General features: G+C 56.3%; 11 protein-coding genes across 11 annotated transcripts; 5 read left to right on the top strand and 6 right to left on the bottom strand.

Moving 5' to 3' along the window:
- Nucleotides 1-38: 38 nt before the first annotated feature.
- Nucleotides 39-324, bottom strand: MVES1_002459 (uncharacterized protein; the record flags this gene model as incomplete). Its single annotated transcript, XM_056207288.1, has 3 exons — nucleotides 39-100; nucleotides 132-245; nucleotides 276-324. 3 exons carry the CDS (start codon nucleotides 322-324, stop codon nucleotides 39-41), a joined length of 225 nt encoding a protein of 74 aa, XP_056063263.1.
- A 217-nt stretch (nucleotides 325-541) lies between these two features.
- Nucleotides 542-932, top strand: MVES1_002460 (uncharacterized protein; the record flags this gene model as incomplete). Its single annotated transcript, XM_056207289.1, has 3 exons — nucleotides 542-575; nucleotides 610-665; nucleotides 717-932. 3 exons carry the CDS (start codon nucleotides 542-544, stop codon nucleotides 930-932), a joined length of 306 nt encoding a protein of 101 aa, XP_056063264.1.
- A 73-nt stretch (nucleotides 933-1,005) lies between these two features.
- MVES1_002461 (uncharacterized protein) lies at nucleotides 1,006-1,708 on the bottom strand (the record flags this gene model as incomplete). Its single annotated transcript, XM_056207290.1, has 4 exons — nucleotides 1,006-1,070; nucleotides 1,102-1,229; nucleotides 1,258-1,332; nucleotides 1,362-1,708. The coding sequence occupies 4 exons, from the start codon at nucleotides 1,706-1,708 to the stop codon at nucleotides 1,006-1,008; spliced, it is 615 nt and encodes a 204-aa protein (XP_056063265.1).
- A 277-nt stretch (nucleotides 1,709-1,985) lies between these two features.
- MVES1_002462 (uncharacterized protein) lies at nucleotides 1,986-2,478 on the top strand (the record flags this gene model as incomplete). The annotated part of the gene is made up of 2 exons (XM_056207291.1): nucleotides 1,986-2,207; nucleotides 2,239-2,478. 2 exons carry the CDS (start codon nucleotides 1,986-1,988, stop codon nucleotides 2,476-2,478), a joined length of 462 nt encoding a protein of 153 aa, XP_056063266.1.
- Nucleotides 2,479-2,523: 45 nt separating this feature from the next.
- On the bottom strand, nucleotides 2,524-3,264 carry MVES1_002463 (uncharacterized protein; the record flags this gene model as incomplete). Its single annotated transcript, XM_056207292.1, has 1 exon — nucleotides 2,524-3,264. One exon carries the CDS (start codon nucleotides 3,262-3,264, stop codon nucleotides 2,524-2,526), a length of 741 nt encoding a protein of 246 aa, XP_056063267.1.
- Nucleotides 3,265-3,342: 78 nt separating this feature from the next.
- MVES1_002464 (uncharacterized protein) lies at nucleotides 3,343-5,223 on the top strand (the record flags this gene model as incomplete). The annotated part of the gene is made up of 1 exon (XM_056207293.1): nucleotides 3,343-5,223. The coding sequence occupies one exon, from the start codon at nucleotides 3,343-3,345 to the stop codon at nucleotides 5,221-5,223; it is 1,881 nt and encodes a 626-aa protein (XP_056063268.1).
- A 34-nt stretch (nucleotides 5,224-5,257) lies between these two features.
- Nucleotides 5,258-7,795, bottom strand: MVES1_002465 (uncharacterized protein; the record flags this gene model as incomplete). Its single annotated transcript, XM_056207294.1, has 3 exons — nucleotides 5,258-5,283; nucleotides 5,318-7,676; nucleotides 7,748-7,795. 3 exons carry the CDS (start codon nucleotides 7,793-7,795, stop codon nucleotides 5,258-5,260), a joined length of 2,433 nt encoding a protein of 810 aa, XP_056063269.1.
- Nucleotides 7,796-7,878: 83 nt separating this feature from the next.
- Nucleotides 7,879-9,645, top strand: MVES1_002466 (ubiquitinyl hydrolase 1; the record flags this gene model as incomplete). Its single annotated transcript, XM_056207295.1, has 1 exon — nucleotides 7,879-9,645. The coding sequence occupies one exon, from the start codon at nucleotides 7,879-7,881 to the stop codon at nucleotides 9,643-9,645; it is 1,767 nt and encodes a 588-aa protein (XP_056063270.1).
- Nucleotides 9,646-9,661: 16 nt separating this feature from the next.
- On the bottom strand, nucleotides 9,662-10,498 carry MVES1_002467 (uncharacterized protein; the record flags this gene model as incomplete). The annotated part of the gene is made up of 1 exon (XM_056207296.1): nucleotides 9,662-10,498. One exon carries the CDS (start codon nucleotides 10,496-10,498, stop codon nucleotides 9,662-9,664), a length of 837 nt encoding a protein of 278 aa, XP_056063271.1.
- Nucleotides 10,499-10,572: 74 nt separating this feature from the next.
- MCA1 (Ca(2+)-dependent cysteine protease) lies at nucleotides 10,573-14,633 on the top strand (the record flags this gene model as incomplete). The annotated part of the gene is made up of 6 exons (XM_056207297.1): nucleotides 10,573-10,848; nucleotides 10,875-11,045; nucleotides 11,073-11,134; nucleotides 11,161-11,544; nucleotides 11,573-11,648; nucleotides 11,775-14,633. 6 exons carry the CDS (start codon nucleotides 10,573-10,575, stop codon nucleotides 14,631-14,633), a joined length of 3,828 nt encoding a protein of 1,275 aa, XP_056063272.1.
- A 22-nt stretch (nucleotides 14,634-14,655) lies between these two features.
- MVES1_002469 (peroxisome-assembly ATPase) lies at nucleotides 14,656-15,362 on the bottom strand (the record flags this gene model as incomplete). Its single annotated transcript, XM_056207298.1, has 2 exons — nucleotides 14,656-15,100; nucleotides 15,127-15,362. The coding sequence occupies 2 exons, from the start codon at nucleotides 15,360-15,362 to the stop codon at nucleotides 14,656-14,658; spliced, it is 681 nt and encodes a 226-aa protein (XP_056063273.1).
- Between the last annotated feature and the right edge of the window lie 12 nt (nucleotides 15,363-15,374).

The raw sequence follows: 15,374 nt of genomic DNA on the forward strand, positions 1-15,374 counted from the left end.
TACAGAATTACTTGGAATCCTTCTTACTGAGCTGCACGTTAGTCATGTCGCGCACGTACGTCGTCAACAACTTTTTGCTGCTTCTCAGCAGTTTCGCGCACTGTCATTAGCTTGCAATACGCAACACGTACTCTTGCGGAGCTTCTCTTGCTCCTGGCGGAGAACGTACATGTTCTCTTCCGCCTGCTCACGGTTCTTCCAGGACTTGTCCTGAGCAACAGAGCCGGAACCACCACTAGGGCCGTCTGTGTACATACGGATAGCACCAATAGTACGGTTGGCAGTAGCACGCAGTGTGGGTGTGTTCAAGCGAAGAGCAAGCATGGGGGATGGGAAACCTTGCGGCGGGCCCCGCGTTGTGCGCGCGGGCCATGTCACGTGTGTCCGCGCCCGGCCGCGCCCGGCCGAACAGACCGCGCCGGACTGGCTGCTGTCTCCTGCAACGATCTTGATCATGCTTGCTGCCATTGCCCAACGCTCCATGCAGTCGGTACGTATACGTGAGATTCCGAAATCTAATAGGTAGGTGCGCGTGTCCAGCATGCGCACGCTGTCCACCTCTGCTGTCCGCAAGGGTGTGTATTTTCCTTGTAAAGCGACTAACAACAGACCTGATCAAGGACTTGTACTTGCGCGAGCTCAAGTCGTACAAGCCGCCGACCAAGGTAGGTGATGCACTGCAGTAGACTTACAAGCAGGACCCAAACGCACACCAGGGAAACGTGCGCGAGTTCCCTTCGGCGCCTAATCCCGAAGCGCCGTCGGCGCCGTCTTCTGCCGAGCTCTCTTCGCAGCTCGAGGCCTACGTCAAGCAGCAGCCTGACGCTGCACAGCCCACAGCCAATACAGGGGAGTCTACTTCCGAGAGTCAAGACATTAACGCCTACCTCGAAGAGCTCCAGGCCGACGTCAAGGTCGAGGCACACCACTAATTGCGTGGCGCGATAGAGCCGTGCGGTTAGGAAAGCAATACCAATCATTGCAAAAATGTGCTTCTATACATGCCTAGATGGGTAAAAGGCTACTACCTCTAGTAAAGAGTGTGCCTGCGTAACGCAGTGTCGTGACGCCTGCGTGTCAGAAATGTAGGCAGATACATACCACCAGGGAAGTACGCTGCAAGATAAAAGAGCAATGCCACGATCTGGATAATGGCAAAAAGGAACGTGACGAGGCGCCATTGCGGCCCAAGCGCGAAATACAGCGTGCCAATCATGGACGAGATATAGCTGCGGTCAGTGGCGGGAAAGCACGTACGCGATAGAGAACGGCAATCGTTCGGGGCTCGTCAAGTGACGAAAATGCGCCATAGGCCCAGAGAGTACAGCAAAGCTGCGGTGAGTAGCAAAAAGAGCACGTACCCGACCATGAACAATATACTGCCCAGTGTGAACGCCAAAGCAAACTTGTGCGGCTTCAGCGCCAGAATCGGCGGAGTAAGGAAGATGAACGAAAAAAGGAAGCATACACCACTACCTGCAATGCACATGAGGAATCCCAAAAAACGCTCCCAATGACTTAGGCTCAGGTACGCCTCCTCCTCGTTCGAGCGATCTGCGCTGCGGAGCGGTACGTAGCCGGATAGACCATTCGAAAAGTAGGTAAACAAACCCGTTTCCTCAGTTTCCTCAGCCGCTAATGTCGTGCCTTGGCCTGCACTGGTCCACGGCCAAGTGCTAGTCGCGCTGTCGCGACTTGTCGACTGCATCGCGGTCGGGCTCTGGGGCTTTTTTGGACGGTCCACGTGCAGCGAGCGCGAATGGCCCTATCCGGCCGAGTCGCGCTGGTGCATTCATTTGCAAGGAAAAAAGTACATTTCAGCGCTGCATACGAGTCTCTCACCCACCAAAAGGATTTTTTGCCGCCATGAAGGTATGTCGTGTCGATTGGGTCAAGCTAACTATGCAGCTTTTCACAGACAAAATTTGCGGCGATGAGATGGTTTCTGATGGCTACAAGATGTGCGTAATTATTTTTTCGCGACGATGGCTAACGCGTGTAGGAAAGAAATTGACGACGTTGTGTACGAGGTTGACGCCAAAGTTATTACTGTGCAGGACGGTGAGGTCGACATTGGTGGCAACCCCTCCGCTGAGGAGCAAGCTGAGGCTCTTGAAAACGGTGCTGAGCAGGCCATCGACCTTGTCCACACCTTCCGCCTGCAGCCCACGTCGTTCGACAAAAAGTCGTATCTCACGTACCTCAAGGTATGTTGTCGCGTCGAGTTCTGACATACAGGGCTACATGAAGACGATTAAGCAGGAGCTCCAGGAGAACAACCCCGACCGTGTGCCCATCTTCGAGAAGAAGGCCGCCGAGTTCGCCAAAAAAGTCGTCGCCAGCTTCAAGGACTGGGAGTTCTACACCGGTGAGTCGATGAACCCCGACAGTATGGTTGCCCTCCTTAACTACCGCGAGGACGGTGTGACCCCGTACTTTGTCTTCTGGAAGGACGGTCTCAAAGAGATGAAGATTTAAGTGTTAGCTGCGTAGCACTTGGAAACACGCTTCTATCCATAGCAACTATTTTTTCCCATACGGCTTGCCGATACCTCCATTTCGCCGTAGCGTGCGGCCTACTGTGCCGCCAGTCTTGCCTTTGGCAAGATAATGATCGTATTTAGCGTTCGCGGCAAGAATCTTGTCTTTACGAGCTCCGATGGAAACGGGCGCAACATGCTCGTTTGCCTTCTTGAGACGACAGGGGCGCGAGCCAATATACTTGCCGTCCATCTCCTTCCACGCGCGCAAAAAGTCTTCGGGGTCCGCGAACGCAACAAACCCATACCCCTTGCTCTTGCCGTCGCCACGCTGGCGGACTACGCGCGCTTTCGAAAAGGTTGTGTATTTCTCAAACGCCTTGGTCAGCATATCGTCTGTCACGTCGTTGCCAAGGTCGCCGACAAAGAGTCGCTTGTGGTTTGGGTCCCACTGTAATAACGTTTGGTCCTCCCACAGCTTCCCCGCCGCGCGGCGCAGCACCGTCTTGCGCGACTCTCCCGGTTTCAGCGTGCCGACCTTATTTTCCTGCATGAGTCGTGCAGACCGATGCGGGTCGTAATCGTAAATCGCAGCCTGTTGCTCTTGTTGTGCGAGATCATTGCTGTTTGTCACAGGCTTTGACGACGTGCCTTGTGCAGCGGAAGGGTATCCATAGGTCTTATAATATGCCTCATAGTCAAACTCCCAGTTGGCCTTCAGCGCGTCCCAGTAATAAAAAGGCGCGTACGGATCGCCGTTTGCGTCGTGCTGCGCCGCACTCATCGTCGTGTGGAGAAAAGCTGCACGCCCCTTTTCGGTTATTTCCCCAACGCAACGCGCTTTCGCCAACGCCCAGGCACGATGGATGTAGGGAAGCTGTTTAATCTTCCCAGCGTATCCTCCGCGTCGGTGAACAAACGTAAATGGAATGCACCTGCTGGAAGGCCGCTGGATGCGATTAAAGAGCCCCCCCTTGCAGACGATAATGGGAGCAAACGTGCGCGTGTAGACGACGAAGACGAAGAAGGCCCACAATTTGCGTCCGACAATGCCGACTACTTTGAGGACGACGACGAGGAAGGCAGATTTTTTGGTGGTGGTCTTACAGACGAGCAGCAGCAAATTTTGGAAATAATGAACCGCGACGGCGGGCAGGGCGCAGAGGCAGTGCAGGACAACAGTACGCAGCTTACCGAGCTGCGCAAGCAGCTCTTGCAGCTGGAAAAGACGATTAGCAAGAACCAGGAAATGCGTTTGAAATACCCGGATAATCCGCAGCGGTTTATTGGCTCGGAAGCGGACTTGGATGCGGAGCTGCGTGCGTTGGTGGTGCTCACGACCGACTATGCACGACTCTATCCCGAATTTGTCCGCTTAAATGGGGTAGGGAGCGTGTTGGAGCTGCTGTCGCACGAGAATGCAGATATTGCGGGAGCTGCTATTCATGTTCTTGAGGAGCTCACCGATGGCGACGTGCTCGACGAGGATCTGGCCGGCGACGCGAAACTCTCCGGGGTGGACGCGATGCATTTGCTTGTGCGCACCGTGCGAGAGAGCCAAGGCCTGGCGCTGCTTGTCTCGAACTTGTCGCGCTTTCATGACCGGCGGCCATCCGCGGACGATGTTGCAGCGCTGGCAAACTACGAGAGCGATTTCCAGGGCGTATACTACACGCTCAGCCTCTTGGAGAATGTGGTTGCGCTGCAGCCCGACGCCTCGGAAGAGCTTGTGAGTACCACATCCATCCTACCATGGCTTATGGAACGGATCCAAGCGAGTCATTTTGATCAGAATAAGGCGTATGCCGGTGAACTGCTTGCCATTCTCCTGCATGACAACACACCGAACCGCGCCGCATTTGGCGAGCAAGGCGGGGTCGATGCGCTGCTCAGAACCATTGCACCATTTCGCAAACGCGATCCGACGGACGAAGAAGAGACCGAGTTTATGGAGAATTGCTTCGACGCGCTGTGCTCTGCACTGCTGTACGACGCGAACAAGAAGCAATTCTTGGACGACGAAGGGATCGAGCTCATGGTGCTTATCTTGCGCGATAAGAAGCAGGCACGGCTACGTGCAATCAAACTGCTTGACCATGCCCTCGGCGGAGCTTATGGTGTAGCGTCGTGTGAGCGTTTGGTCCAGGCCCTGGGCCTTAAATACCTCTTTCCCATTTTTATGCTGCCGACCGAGGCTGCGGGCAAGCACAAACACCATGCGACCAGCACACAAGATATGGAGCACATACTTGGTATCTTTGCATCCCTGTTGCACAACCTTGCATCCGACTCCTTGCCGCGCATCCGCGTCTTGGCGAAATTTGTCGAGCAGCAGTTTGCAAAATTGGACCGCCTCATGGAACTGCGTGACGCTACATTGCACCGCCTCGCTGTATTGGACCGTAGCGCGGCGCAAGAAAAGCGGATCTGGGCGGAACAAGGCCTCGATGCGACGGACCAGGCGGAACTTTTGTACCTGCGCCGTATGGAATCCGGGCTCTATTCGCTGCAGCTCATCGACTATATCCTTGCATGGCTCGCGATGGAGGATGACGGTGCCCATTCGCACATTCGCATGCTGCTGAAGCGTGGGAACCTTACATTTTCCAGCATACTCGACGTGCTCCAGGAATACCATGATTTGACCGGGCAAGACGCCATGGTTGCTGTTGATGCAGCGCATGGTGGGATGCGCAAAAAGGACATTATCCACGCATTACTTTCCTATATCCGCGAACTCTAGCCTCTAGTTTCTTTTACATTGCCCCATTCGCGACTCACAGAGAGCTCGTCGATCGCTGCACTAGAAAGCGGCGCTGTAGCGCTGCGCAGCGGACTCAAGCCGCGATACATGGATTCGTTCGCACGGCGGCGCAAACGCGACACGGCCGTCTGTGGTTCTGACGTCGGCGTCGACTCGCGCTGCACCTCGCTGCTTAACGAGCTCTGCTCGAAGCGTGCGGTGGTCTGCGCAATTTGTTGCTCGCGGATGGTTTCGTACCGCTTTTGCACCTCGCAAAAGTGCGCAAAGAGCTCGTCCCATGGAAGCTGCGCGCTGTTCGGCTTGGGTCTAGTGCGCGCCTCTGGATCTTTGATACATCCCACGCCATTCACAGCGTGCAATCTATTCCGCAGCGTGGCAAATGCAGAGCTTTGAGGGAGGAGCATCATGAGCCCATACAAGCATTTGAACAAGTATGGGTACATGGTGGGCTCCAAGAGGTGCAGGCGTAGGGATGTGAAGATGGGCGACTCAATCAGCTGCACGAGTTTATCAATCTGAATGAGCATTGCGAGCGTGATATCCATCTCGCCGATAATGCGCAGCAGGTTGTAGGCGTGCTCATACGACTGCGTCAAGAGACAGAGACAAAACGCAGAAATGGCATTGTGGCACCAGCAGTGGAAGAGGCCAGTAAAGAGCGTTTGGTTCTTCTTCTCGTCCAGCGTACGCAGCCGGTGTCGAAGCGAGGACAGCTCTGGAGCTGCCACAAGGATCATGTTCAAATTCTGGACCATGAGCCCCACAAATTCGAGATCAAGACTTGCTTCTAACGAAGAAGCCAGCGTGCAAAACACGCGCTCCGTGTCCATCTCGATGCACAGCTGGCGAATAATCATGCTTCCCCACTTCTCGAGCAGGTGTGTGTCAGTGTGGAAGAGCTCCAGAAGATCTTGGATAAACCGCTGAAAGTGGCGCTCGTCGAAAGCGCTACAAATCTGTGTGAGAAGATGCAAATCACAGAGTACAACCTCCTCAGAGGGATCGGACAGCACGCTCAGCAAGAAAGAAACGCTGCCATCTTCCATCGTAAGCAGCTTGGATGGGCTTTTTGCGTGAAGCATCGTAAGCCATTCTAGCGCATTCAGGCGCGTTCTGTCGTTCTCGTCGTGCAAATGCTGCTTGAGCGCATTGATCGTGGCAAACGAGTCGAAGCCAGGGTGTGAACTTCCTTCTGCAGTGTCCATCATCTCCACCGCGTGAAGAAGCTGTGCATTCGACTCGGTCGCTGCGTTCCGAATCGCCGGTATAGGCTGTGCAAGGTACGGCAAGATGACGAGAATCAAGCGCGGCGTGAAAGGAACTACGAGCTGCGGCACGAGCTGCAAAAACTCGGTGATCCATTCCAGTGTGGTGGCTTTTGTCTCTTGGTCCGGGCTCGAAATTTGCTCCAAAAGAATCTCGAAGATGTCCACGTATTCGATACGCATCGCATTCGTGTGCACCAAAAGGAGTTTATCGTCGTCCGGATCATCCGGGCGCTCGTACTCCGTATTTTTTGCGGACAATGGCAGCGCATTTCCGTGCTCCGCAGCAACGCGGATCTCGTGCAGAAAGTTGGTCAGTGCTTCAGCAGTTGCAACGCGCACATCGGTATTGGGATCGCTCAGGTACTCGAAAAGGTATTGCAAAAAGAAAGGAAGGTACATGACCAGCTGCAGGTCCGGCACAGCGTCAAATACAGTGATCCATCCGACGAGGTAATTGCGCGTGAGCGGATTTATGACCTTCATGTGCGCTGCCAGCAACGGCACAAAACGTGCGAGCGAAAATGCCTTGTTCATCGCCTTGTTTCGCTCTTCGGTCTGCAGATGCAGCTCGTCCATGTGGCGCTCGTTGGCTGCCTTTTCTCGCGCAAGACTAAACTCGTTCTCGCCACCCAAAATCCCTTGCTCCTTATCCTGCTTTGCCCGAATCTGCGGCACATTTTGGTACACAGAGACGTAATGGGGCGCAAAATCAGTCACAATGTCTTTGAACAAGCGGTCTAGTAGTTCGGCACCGTTCTTCACAGATACTTCTGTGTCGGCTGCTAGTTTGGCGAGCACGACAAAAATATCGTTAAAATAAATGAGAATCTCCCCTTTGCACACTTTGGAAATGTTGTAAAAGCTTTCGCATGCAAAGTACCGCGTCTTGGCGTCGGGATCTTGGAAGCACCCGAGGACGGGCACGATAAATGTACCCAAGTGGCCCGCCATCTCCTGCCCCAATGCAATACTCACACCAGCAAGCCCAATCAGCCCCCCGTTGCGTGCGTTTGCATTCTTCTCGGGACTGGTCAGGAATGTGCACAGTTGCTCGATAATTTGGAACACGCGCGTGCGGTCATTCTTTGCCATGCAGTCGCGGACCTGACGCTCGAGCTCCAAAGCAGCCGCCTTGCGGCGGTCATACACACGATCAAAGAGCGCCTTTTGTAGCGATGGATCTAGCGTGAGCGATGCACCTTTGAAAAGACCTACCCATATCTGCAGAGGCGTACAAGCGCGCCAGCGTCTTGGTCCAAGCGCGGCGCACGCTGAGTCAGCATGACAAGTTTCGCCCGATGTGCGCGTAAAAAATCGGAAAAAAATAAGGCGCGGCGAGTAGCTGCGAAAGACGAGGTTGTGTGGAATGGCCCAAGTGGTGCACTACGCCCGCGGAAAAGGCGCGGCGAGCGGTAACAGGACATCGGGAGCACGTACACAGGTATCCAAGTCGAAGCGCACGCACGAAGTAAGCGCTGACGATGTGATTAAGCCCGGCGCACTGCTGAAATCGCTCCTGGACGACCCGGTGCGCTTTGTCGGATCACAGCGCGATGAGCTGCGTGCGGGGATGACTGTGGAAGCGGCACGTGCAGCCAAGTACGAGGTAGTGAATGACACCGAGCCAAGAGAGCGCGAGCGTGCGCGGCCCTCATATACCAATGCAGACGAGGAAGAGCAGGAGGAGCAGGAGCAGGAGCAGGAGTGTGCCACAGGCAGCGTTGCTCCGCTGTACACACCCAAACTCTTTGCGCGGTTCCCACGCACGCAAATGCACGCTGCTGGCCTGTACAATCGTGGCAACACGTGCTACATGAACAGCGTGATGCAAGCATTGCTGCACACGCCGCCGCTCGCTACAGCGATGCTGACGCAAAGCCTGCCTGTTTTGCTAGGCCGGTACGGCATCCCGCATACGCCGAAGCAAGCGGTGAAATTTTCCAGCATGTTCAACGCTGTTGCCGCGTTAAAAGAATTTTTTGAGCGTGCTTGGCAAAATGGAGCGCACCCAGCGGCGACTGCGCCGTCACAGTTTATCAACAATTTGCGCAAGTTTGCAAAGCCGCTGCGGCCCGGACGGCAAGAAGACGCTCATGAATACCTGCGCTTGCTCCTCGAGGCAATGCAGCAGGCCAGCATATGCTTTGCAAAAGAAAAACCAAAATTTAACGACCCCGTGCTGTCCACGACTTTGGTGCAGAGCACCTTTGGCGGCAGGTTGCGTAGTCGTGTGACGTGCCACAGCTGCCGTCACAATTCCGATACCTACGACCCTATCATGGATTTGAGTTTGGATGTGCGCAAAGGCATTAACAGCGTGAAGCAGGCGCTCGATGTTTTTACTGCACCCGAATCCCTTTCTGGTACGGAGAAATACAGATGTGACCATTGCAAGAAGCGTGTGGATGCGACCAAACGCTTCAGCATCGATGCGGCGCCGTTTGCACTCACGGTACACTTAAAACGCTTTGGCATTTTCGGCAACAAGATCAACCATGCAGTTTCGTTTGGAGAACGCTTGCATCTCGGTAAATATATGAGCGAGCGAACAAAGGGTCTAGGCGCGGATGAAGCGTCGCTCAGCATGGTTGGTGCCGCGCAGCAGTACCGACTCTATGCGGTCGTGCACCACTTTGGGAGCGGCCCCAACGTCGGTCATTACGTTGCCAGCACCCGTGCGCCGGACGGTCAATGGATGCGGATGGACGACTCGTGTGTCACAAGAATGAGTCGCAGTCCACTGGACGACCCCAGCGCGTATCTCTTGTTTTACCTGCGCGAGCCTGTAGGCCTCGATGCGATGGCGAAATCGTTTGGTGCTTCATCAGAGAGGCGCGCGGCGCTCACTTCTCCGGACAAGCGTAATGCTGTCACTGCGCGCAAGCGCAAGATGCAACCGCTGCTTGCGAACGATGAAGACGTGCTGGGTGAACGAGTAGAGCGCGGCGCGTACGAAGCCCTTGTCAGTACGCACCGTGCGCCTCGGTACAGTGCTGACAGTGCAGACGAGGCGAGCGTGGACATGGAACTTGCGGGGCTTGCCTCGCCAGCGTCTGCGAAAAAATCGCGGCGCGAGCTTAAGAAACGCAAAAAACGGAGAATGGCGCTGGAATCCCATAGTCCTCGACACTAAATGACATCCCTACTGCTTATACTACAAGATGCGTCGCCGAGCGCACGGCGTCCTGCACGGCCTGTTCTGAGCGCTCCATCGAGGCCATCAGACGCTCGTGCAGTGGCGCAGAAAGATAGGACCAGTGCTTGCTCGCGCCGCCAAACGCAACGCTAAAATCTTGCACTGGCGGCGGCGCGTCGCGGACATGGGCGCCGATCTGTATTCGGTCGCACCTCTCCAAAGTCACGGTGCTAGGCGTATCGATTAGCGCTGCAAGGGCAGTGCACGAAAAGAGGCGTACTTGCTGTGCGCTTCCTACCACGACGCACCGTGCGCACTCTTCCACTAGAATGCTGCCCTGGACGTGCCCAAGAAGAAGCACGCAATCCGCGACGCTCTGTATATGCACGGCGCTAACCGTGTCAATATCTACAATACACGTATCCAGCTCTGTGATCTGCAACGCGCCGTCATGCGTAAAATCAGACTGTCCTAAGCGCAAGCCGCGCCGCACTGCGCTGCGCTCGGACGCTGGTGCTGCGGTGCGCGGCTGTTCAGCTGGGCGTGGAGCGCGCTCTGTGCGGCGAAATCGAAATGCACCCCGCGCGCTTTTTCCCTGCTCCGCTCTCTGCCGCTGGATTGCACCGAGAGTCTGCTCGTAGCGCTGCAAGTCGTAAGTAGGAAGAAAAGGCGCGGCGCTTTGCAATGTGCTCCGAGCATCGACAATGGCATCGACTACAAGATCAGAGCGTGTATCCTTTGCCTCCGCCACAATATTCTGTAATGCTTCTGTTAGGCGCACACTGCACACACCCTCTAGCTGCTGCGGGAAATGCGCGTAAAACGACGCAGCTTCCGCCGCATTGGCCATGTCACGATGGTAGGAAACGAACTCACGTGATGGACAACACCCCAACGTCCGCGGTTGCCTCTGAGCATCTAGCGATGTACGGGAATAACGGCGCGCCGCAAGGTCATGGCTATTCACAGCGAGGCACGCCTGACATGGTGCCGCAGGGTCCACCCCGTGGTAAGCGCAAGGCATTGTTGATTGGGATCAACTACAATGGCAAGCGCAGTCAGCTGAGTGGGTGTATTAACGACGCACACAATATGGCCAACTTTATCGCGCGGTTCGGAGGATATAGCCGCGACGATATGGTGATCCTTACGGATCAGCCTGGTGTGAATATGCGATCGGTGCCGACGCGTGAAAACATGGTATGTGCAGGCTGTGCTGACGCAAGACTGCGGCGATGAACTGGCTGGTGCACGATGCTGCCCCTGGCGACGCGCTTTTCTTCCACTACTCTGGCCACGGCGGCCAGGAGCGCGCTGTCGAGCCGGATGAGGAGGATGGGTACAACGAGACGATCCTGCCGTTGGATTATGACCGCGCCGGTCAGATTCCCGACGACGTACGTACACGTTTGCACTGACCGTAGGAACTGCACGCGCGAATGGTGCGGCCACTGCCTGTTGGCTGCCGTCTTACCGCTCTGTTTGAGTATGTTTTCCTCCCGCTAACAGCAGCTCGTGTCACTCTGGTACCGCGCTGGATCTGCCCTACGTGTACAGCACCTCGGGCAATGTGAAGGAGACAAAAGTATCTGTGAATGTCGGCAAAGGCATTCTTGGTGCGGCGATGAACTATGCGCGCGGTGATATCGGTGGCATGGTGTCGGGCCTTTTTACCACGTTCAAGTCTGCCACTGTGAACAACAACGCCGCGGAGTACACGCGCCAGACGCGTTCCTCCGGCGCAGACGTCATCATGCTCTCGGGATGCAAAGACAGCCAAACGAGTGCAGACGCAACCGAGGCCGGCAAGGCCACGGGTGCGATGAGCTGGGCGTTTATTAAAGTCCTCTCCGAGTACAGGAACCTGTCCTACTTGCAACTGCTCAACGCTACTCGGTATGTATGCTATACACACTAACCGCAGTGATGCGCTTGCGATGAAATACTCGCAAAAGCCACAAATGAGCACGTCGCACCCCGTCGACCTCAACTATCAGTTTGTAATTTGATCGCGAAACCTTCCATAGCACGCGCGTAAGTCACGTGTAGTCGGGAACCCAGTGCCGCCGCCAGCCATCGTTTCCCCCGTATACCCCAACGTGGCCGATTGTACGATGGCCACGAAGCCGGTGGAATACGTCTATGCACTCTATAATTTTGGTGCAGAGAACCCCGACGAAGTAAGCTTTAAAGTAGGAGAGCGCATCTTGGTCGTCGAGAAAGACGATGCATACGGAGATGGCTGGTTCCAAGGGACCAATGCGCGCGGCGAGACGGGCCTTTTTCCCTTCTCCTACACGACCTATGACGAGCTCGCCGCACAAAGGATGCGCGAGGCAAACGCTGCACAGGCTTCCAGCGTGCATACGGAGCCGCGTAGCGCTGTTTCGGAAAGCGCCGGAGAACAGGCACCGATTGTGCCGACGGTTGCCATGGCTGCCACAACGATCCAGAGCGATGCCGCGCCCGACGAGGAAGGTGTGATGCGCTCCACAATGGCAGATATTGACAATGCGATCACGGAGCTGCATTCCGCTGACACCTCGGCGCCCGAGGGCGATGTTGAGGACGAGGAGCGCGAAGGCGAGCACAACTTTGCGGCGCGCGCCAAAGCCCGCGCTGCGCTAGCTAGGAATGCCCGTGAGAGTCTCATGCTTGCATCCCAGGAACAGCGTGGACCTTGGACTGGCCGTGATACGTATGAAGATGGGCAGAATCGCCCCAGCTTTGTAACAGGGGCGCATATGAGCATGGGGAGCATGCCTGGTGTCACTCCGCTGGCGTACCTCGAAATGAGCGACGAGAGCGAGGACGAAGGCGAGGGGGAAGTGATTAAATCGGCTACGCCCCCTCCAACGCACGCGAAAAACTCGCAGATGGATACGCTTCCCGAGGAGCGCCCGTATGAAGCGACGCAGACTGTGTGGGCAGCGCCGAGCATCGACAATTCTATCCAGCCTACGGATGGTGGTGTAGATGCAAGCTCTTTGCGTCGCTCTGCGGTTGTCGTCGCCACGATCGGTACGCCCAGCAACAAGGCTGTTGTGCCAGTGACGCCGACAGGCAATGAGCGTGGGAGCCAGTTTGGCACGCCTGACATGACGCCCGACGAATCGAGAACCTTGCCGGGCGGTTTTGTCTTTTCCCCGACGTCCTCGACGCGGAGGCAGCTGTCACCGAGCGTGGAGGACGAAATGGCGAATGCGCTTGAGCCTCGTGCGCCTGGGACGACTGTCGAGCCTGCTGCGCCTGTGACGCCTGTCGAGCCTGTTGCACCTGTGACGCCTGTGACGCCTGTGACGCCTGTGACGCCTGTTGAGCCCGTTATTCCGCCCGTCGTCCCGGCCGTCCCGAGAGAGTATGCCCTCCCCATGGAGACGCGCACTGCACCTGCTCCCCCCATCGAAGTGGTCCCAGCCATCGATATGCGCCCAGCGCAACCGCCCATCGAAGCTGCGCCGTCCATGGCCAATGTAGCACCGCTGGCTACTTTGCCCCGTATCCCTCCAACAACCAAAAAGAGCGACCCCACCCAGTGGACGGTAGAAGAAGTTGTTGCGTGGGCCGAAAGCAAAGGCTACGACTCGTTTATTTTGGAAAAGCTAGCCGAGCATGAAATCAGCGGCGATGCATTGCTTGCCATGGATATCAACCTTCTGAAAGAAATTGATATCACTGCCTTTGGCCGTCGATTCCACCTCATGAATGGAATCAAGGAGCTTGGTGCTCTCTCAGGAGCTTCAGCACACGCGTACGATGCACTACAAACTCCGCCGACGTCGTCGTCGCCTGTTGCCGTGCCGGAGCCTGAAATCCCGCGCGACTCTACCTCGGCGTCTTTGTGGGAGCCGACGATGCAGCCACAGCGCTTGGCAAGCGTTGTGCCGCTGCATATGCAGTCTGCGCCGCCAGTGCAGACCCACTTTGGTGGCCTGGCCGAGCCCATGGCCAGTCCAATGAGCCTGGCGCCTGTAGCACAGGCCAACGTGCCCTATTTGCCAGCCACACGCGGCACAACAGCGCTGCCCATGGCCCAGCGCTCGTATACGCCCGAGCTTGCCTCTCCTTCGGTACCCTCCACGCCGTCGTTTCCCCCGGTGCAGTCCGCTGTGCCCCAGCCTATCCAAACGACGCCAGCCCAACTCATGGAACGCAAACCGCGGATTGCGCCGCCCGTGCCCCAGCCCACGCTCGCCGCGCCGCCTGCGACGCAGAGCACGCCTGCCAAGTCGCCCAACCGTGTCAGTGTTCTCAAGCCATTTAGTGCTGGCCGTCGTTCGCAGCTGCTCAGTATGGGCGGCATCTTTGCGCGCAAATCCCCCCGCGATCCCGGCACAGATGTCTTTTCGTCCCCCAGGAAAGAGCAAATTTCGCTGCCCACCTCAAACAATCGATTCGAGACGCCGCTGCCCATGGACAAGATGCGTGTAGACAAGGCATATGCAGAGGTGCAGCCCACCATATCGACGAGTGTCATTGCCAAGATTGGTCCGGTTGACATGCAAGGCTGGATCAAGAAGAAGGGCGAGCGGTATAATACGTGGAACACGCGCTATCTCGCGCTCAAAGACCACGATGTGTTTATTTTGCGCGATGCCAACGCGGTAAAAGTCAAGGGCCACATCAATATGCAGGGCTACAAGCTCGTTGCGGATGAGCATACCAACCCCGGCAAGTACGGCTTCAAAATTGTACATGAAAGCCAGCGTACGCACTACTTTAGCATGGACGACCCCACGGTCCTACGGCTGTGGATGAAGGCGATGATGAAAGCGTCCATCGATCGCGACCACTCGCAGCCCGTCATCTCCTCGTACAGTAACGCGACTATTTCTCTGGAGGAGGCGCGCCGTAGGAAACCGAGGCCGCCAAGCCCCAACAGTCGCTTGCGTTTGCAGCGCGAGTATGGCCAGAGCAACCGGGAGAACCACGCGGCTATGGAACAGGATGCGCTCATGGGATTAGAACATGGAAATGCTACGTAGATGTAAGAACGCAATTGCCGCATTAACTGAGTATCTTGGTGCTCAGCCACACGGCGCCACCAAAGACGGCTGCCACTTGGAGGAAGCGCACCATGGGATTGATCAGTTCAGCCTGGCGTCCCTCCTCGCCCCAGCGGCGGTGACTCCAGGAACGGAAACTATCGGGGTTGGCGTGGGGGTTAAAGCTGGATCCGCTGTACGGCGATCGCGCCCGCGCCTCTTCGCGCCGCGCTTCGCGCTCGGCCATGCGCGTGAAATGGTGTGCGGCGCTCCCCGGCGCTTGTGGCGGCGGTGCATACTGCTGTGCACCATGCGGTGTGTGGTTCTTGCCTGCTTCTTTCTTCATGCGTGTCGTATATTCCCATGCATAGTTGGCGGTTGTGCGGCGCCGCATCGCGTCTCCGGGATCGTACGCCGGGGCGGTGCTGCCGCGCGCCTCAAATGCTATTTTCTGATCATATTCACGTCTTGGGTCAGCGATGCGTGTGCGTACCGTTTCCTGTCGTTGCTCAATGTGGCGTATGCCTCACTCACTTGCTGGAACGACATCTTGCCTTCTTCAGACTTGCTCACGTCGGGGTGGTACTGCTTCGATAGCTTATAAAACTGGCTCTTGACCTGCGCCTTGGATGCATTGCGTGGAATACGTAGTATCGCATAAAAATCGAGCGCCAAGACGGAACGCGAGGTGTGAAACGGCCTTGCACGCATCCCTGCGTGCCACGCCATGCCTTAAACCTG

The sequence above is a fragment of the Malassezia vespertilionis genome, chromosome 5, assembly GCF_029542925.1.
Source record: "Malassezia vespertilionis chromosome 5, complete sequence".
NCBI classification, from domain to species: Eukaryota; Fungi; Basidiomycota; class Malasseziomycetes; order Malasseziales; family Malasseziaceae; genus Malassezia; species Malassezia vespertilionis.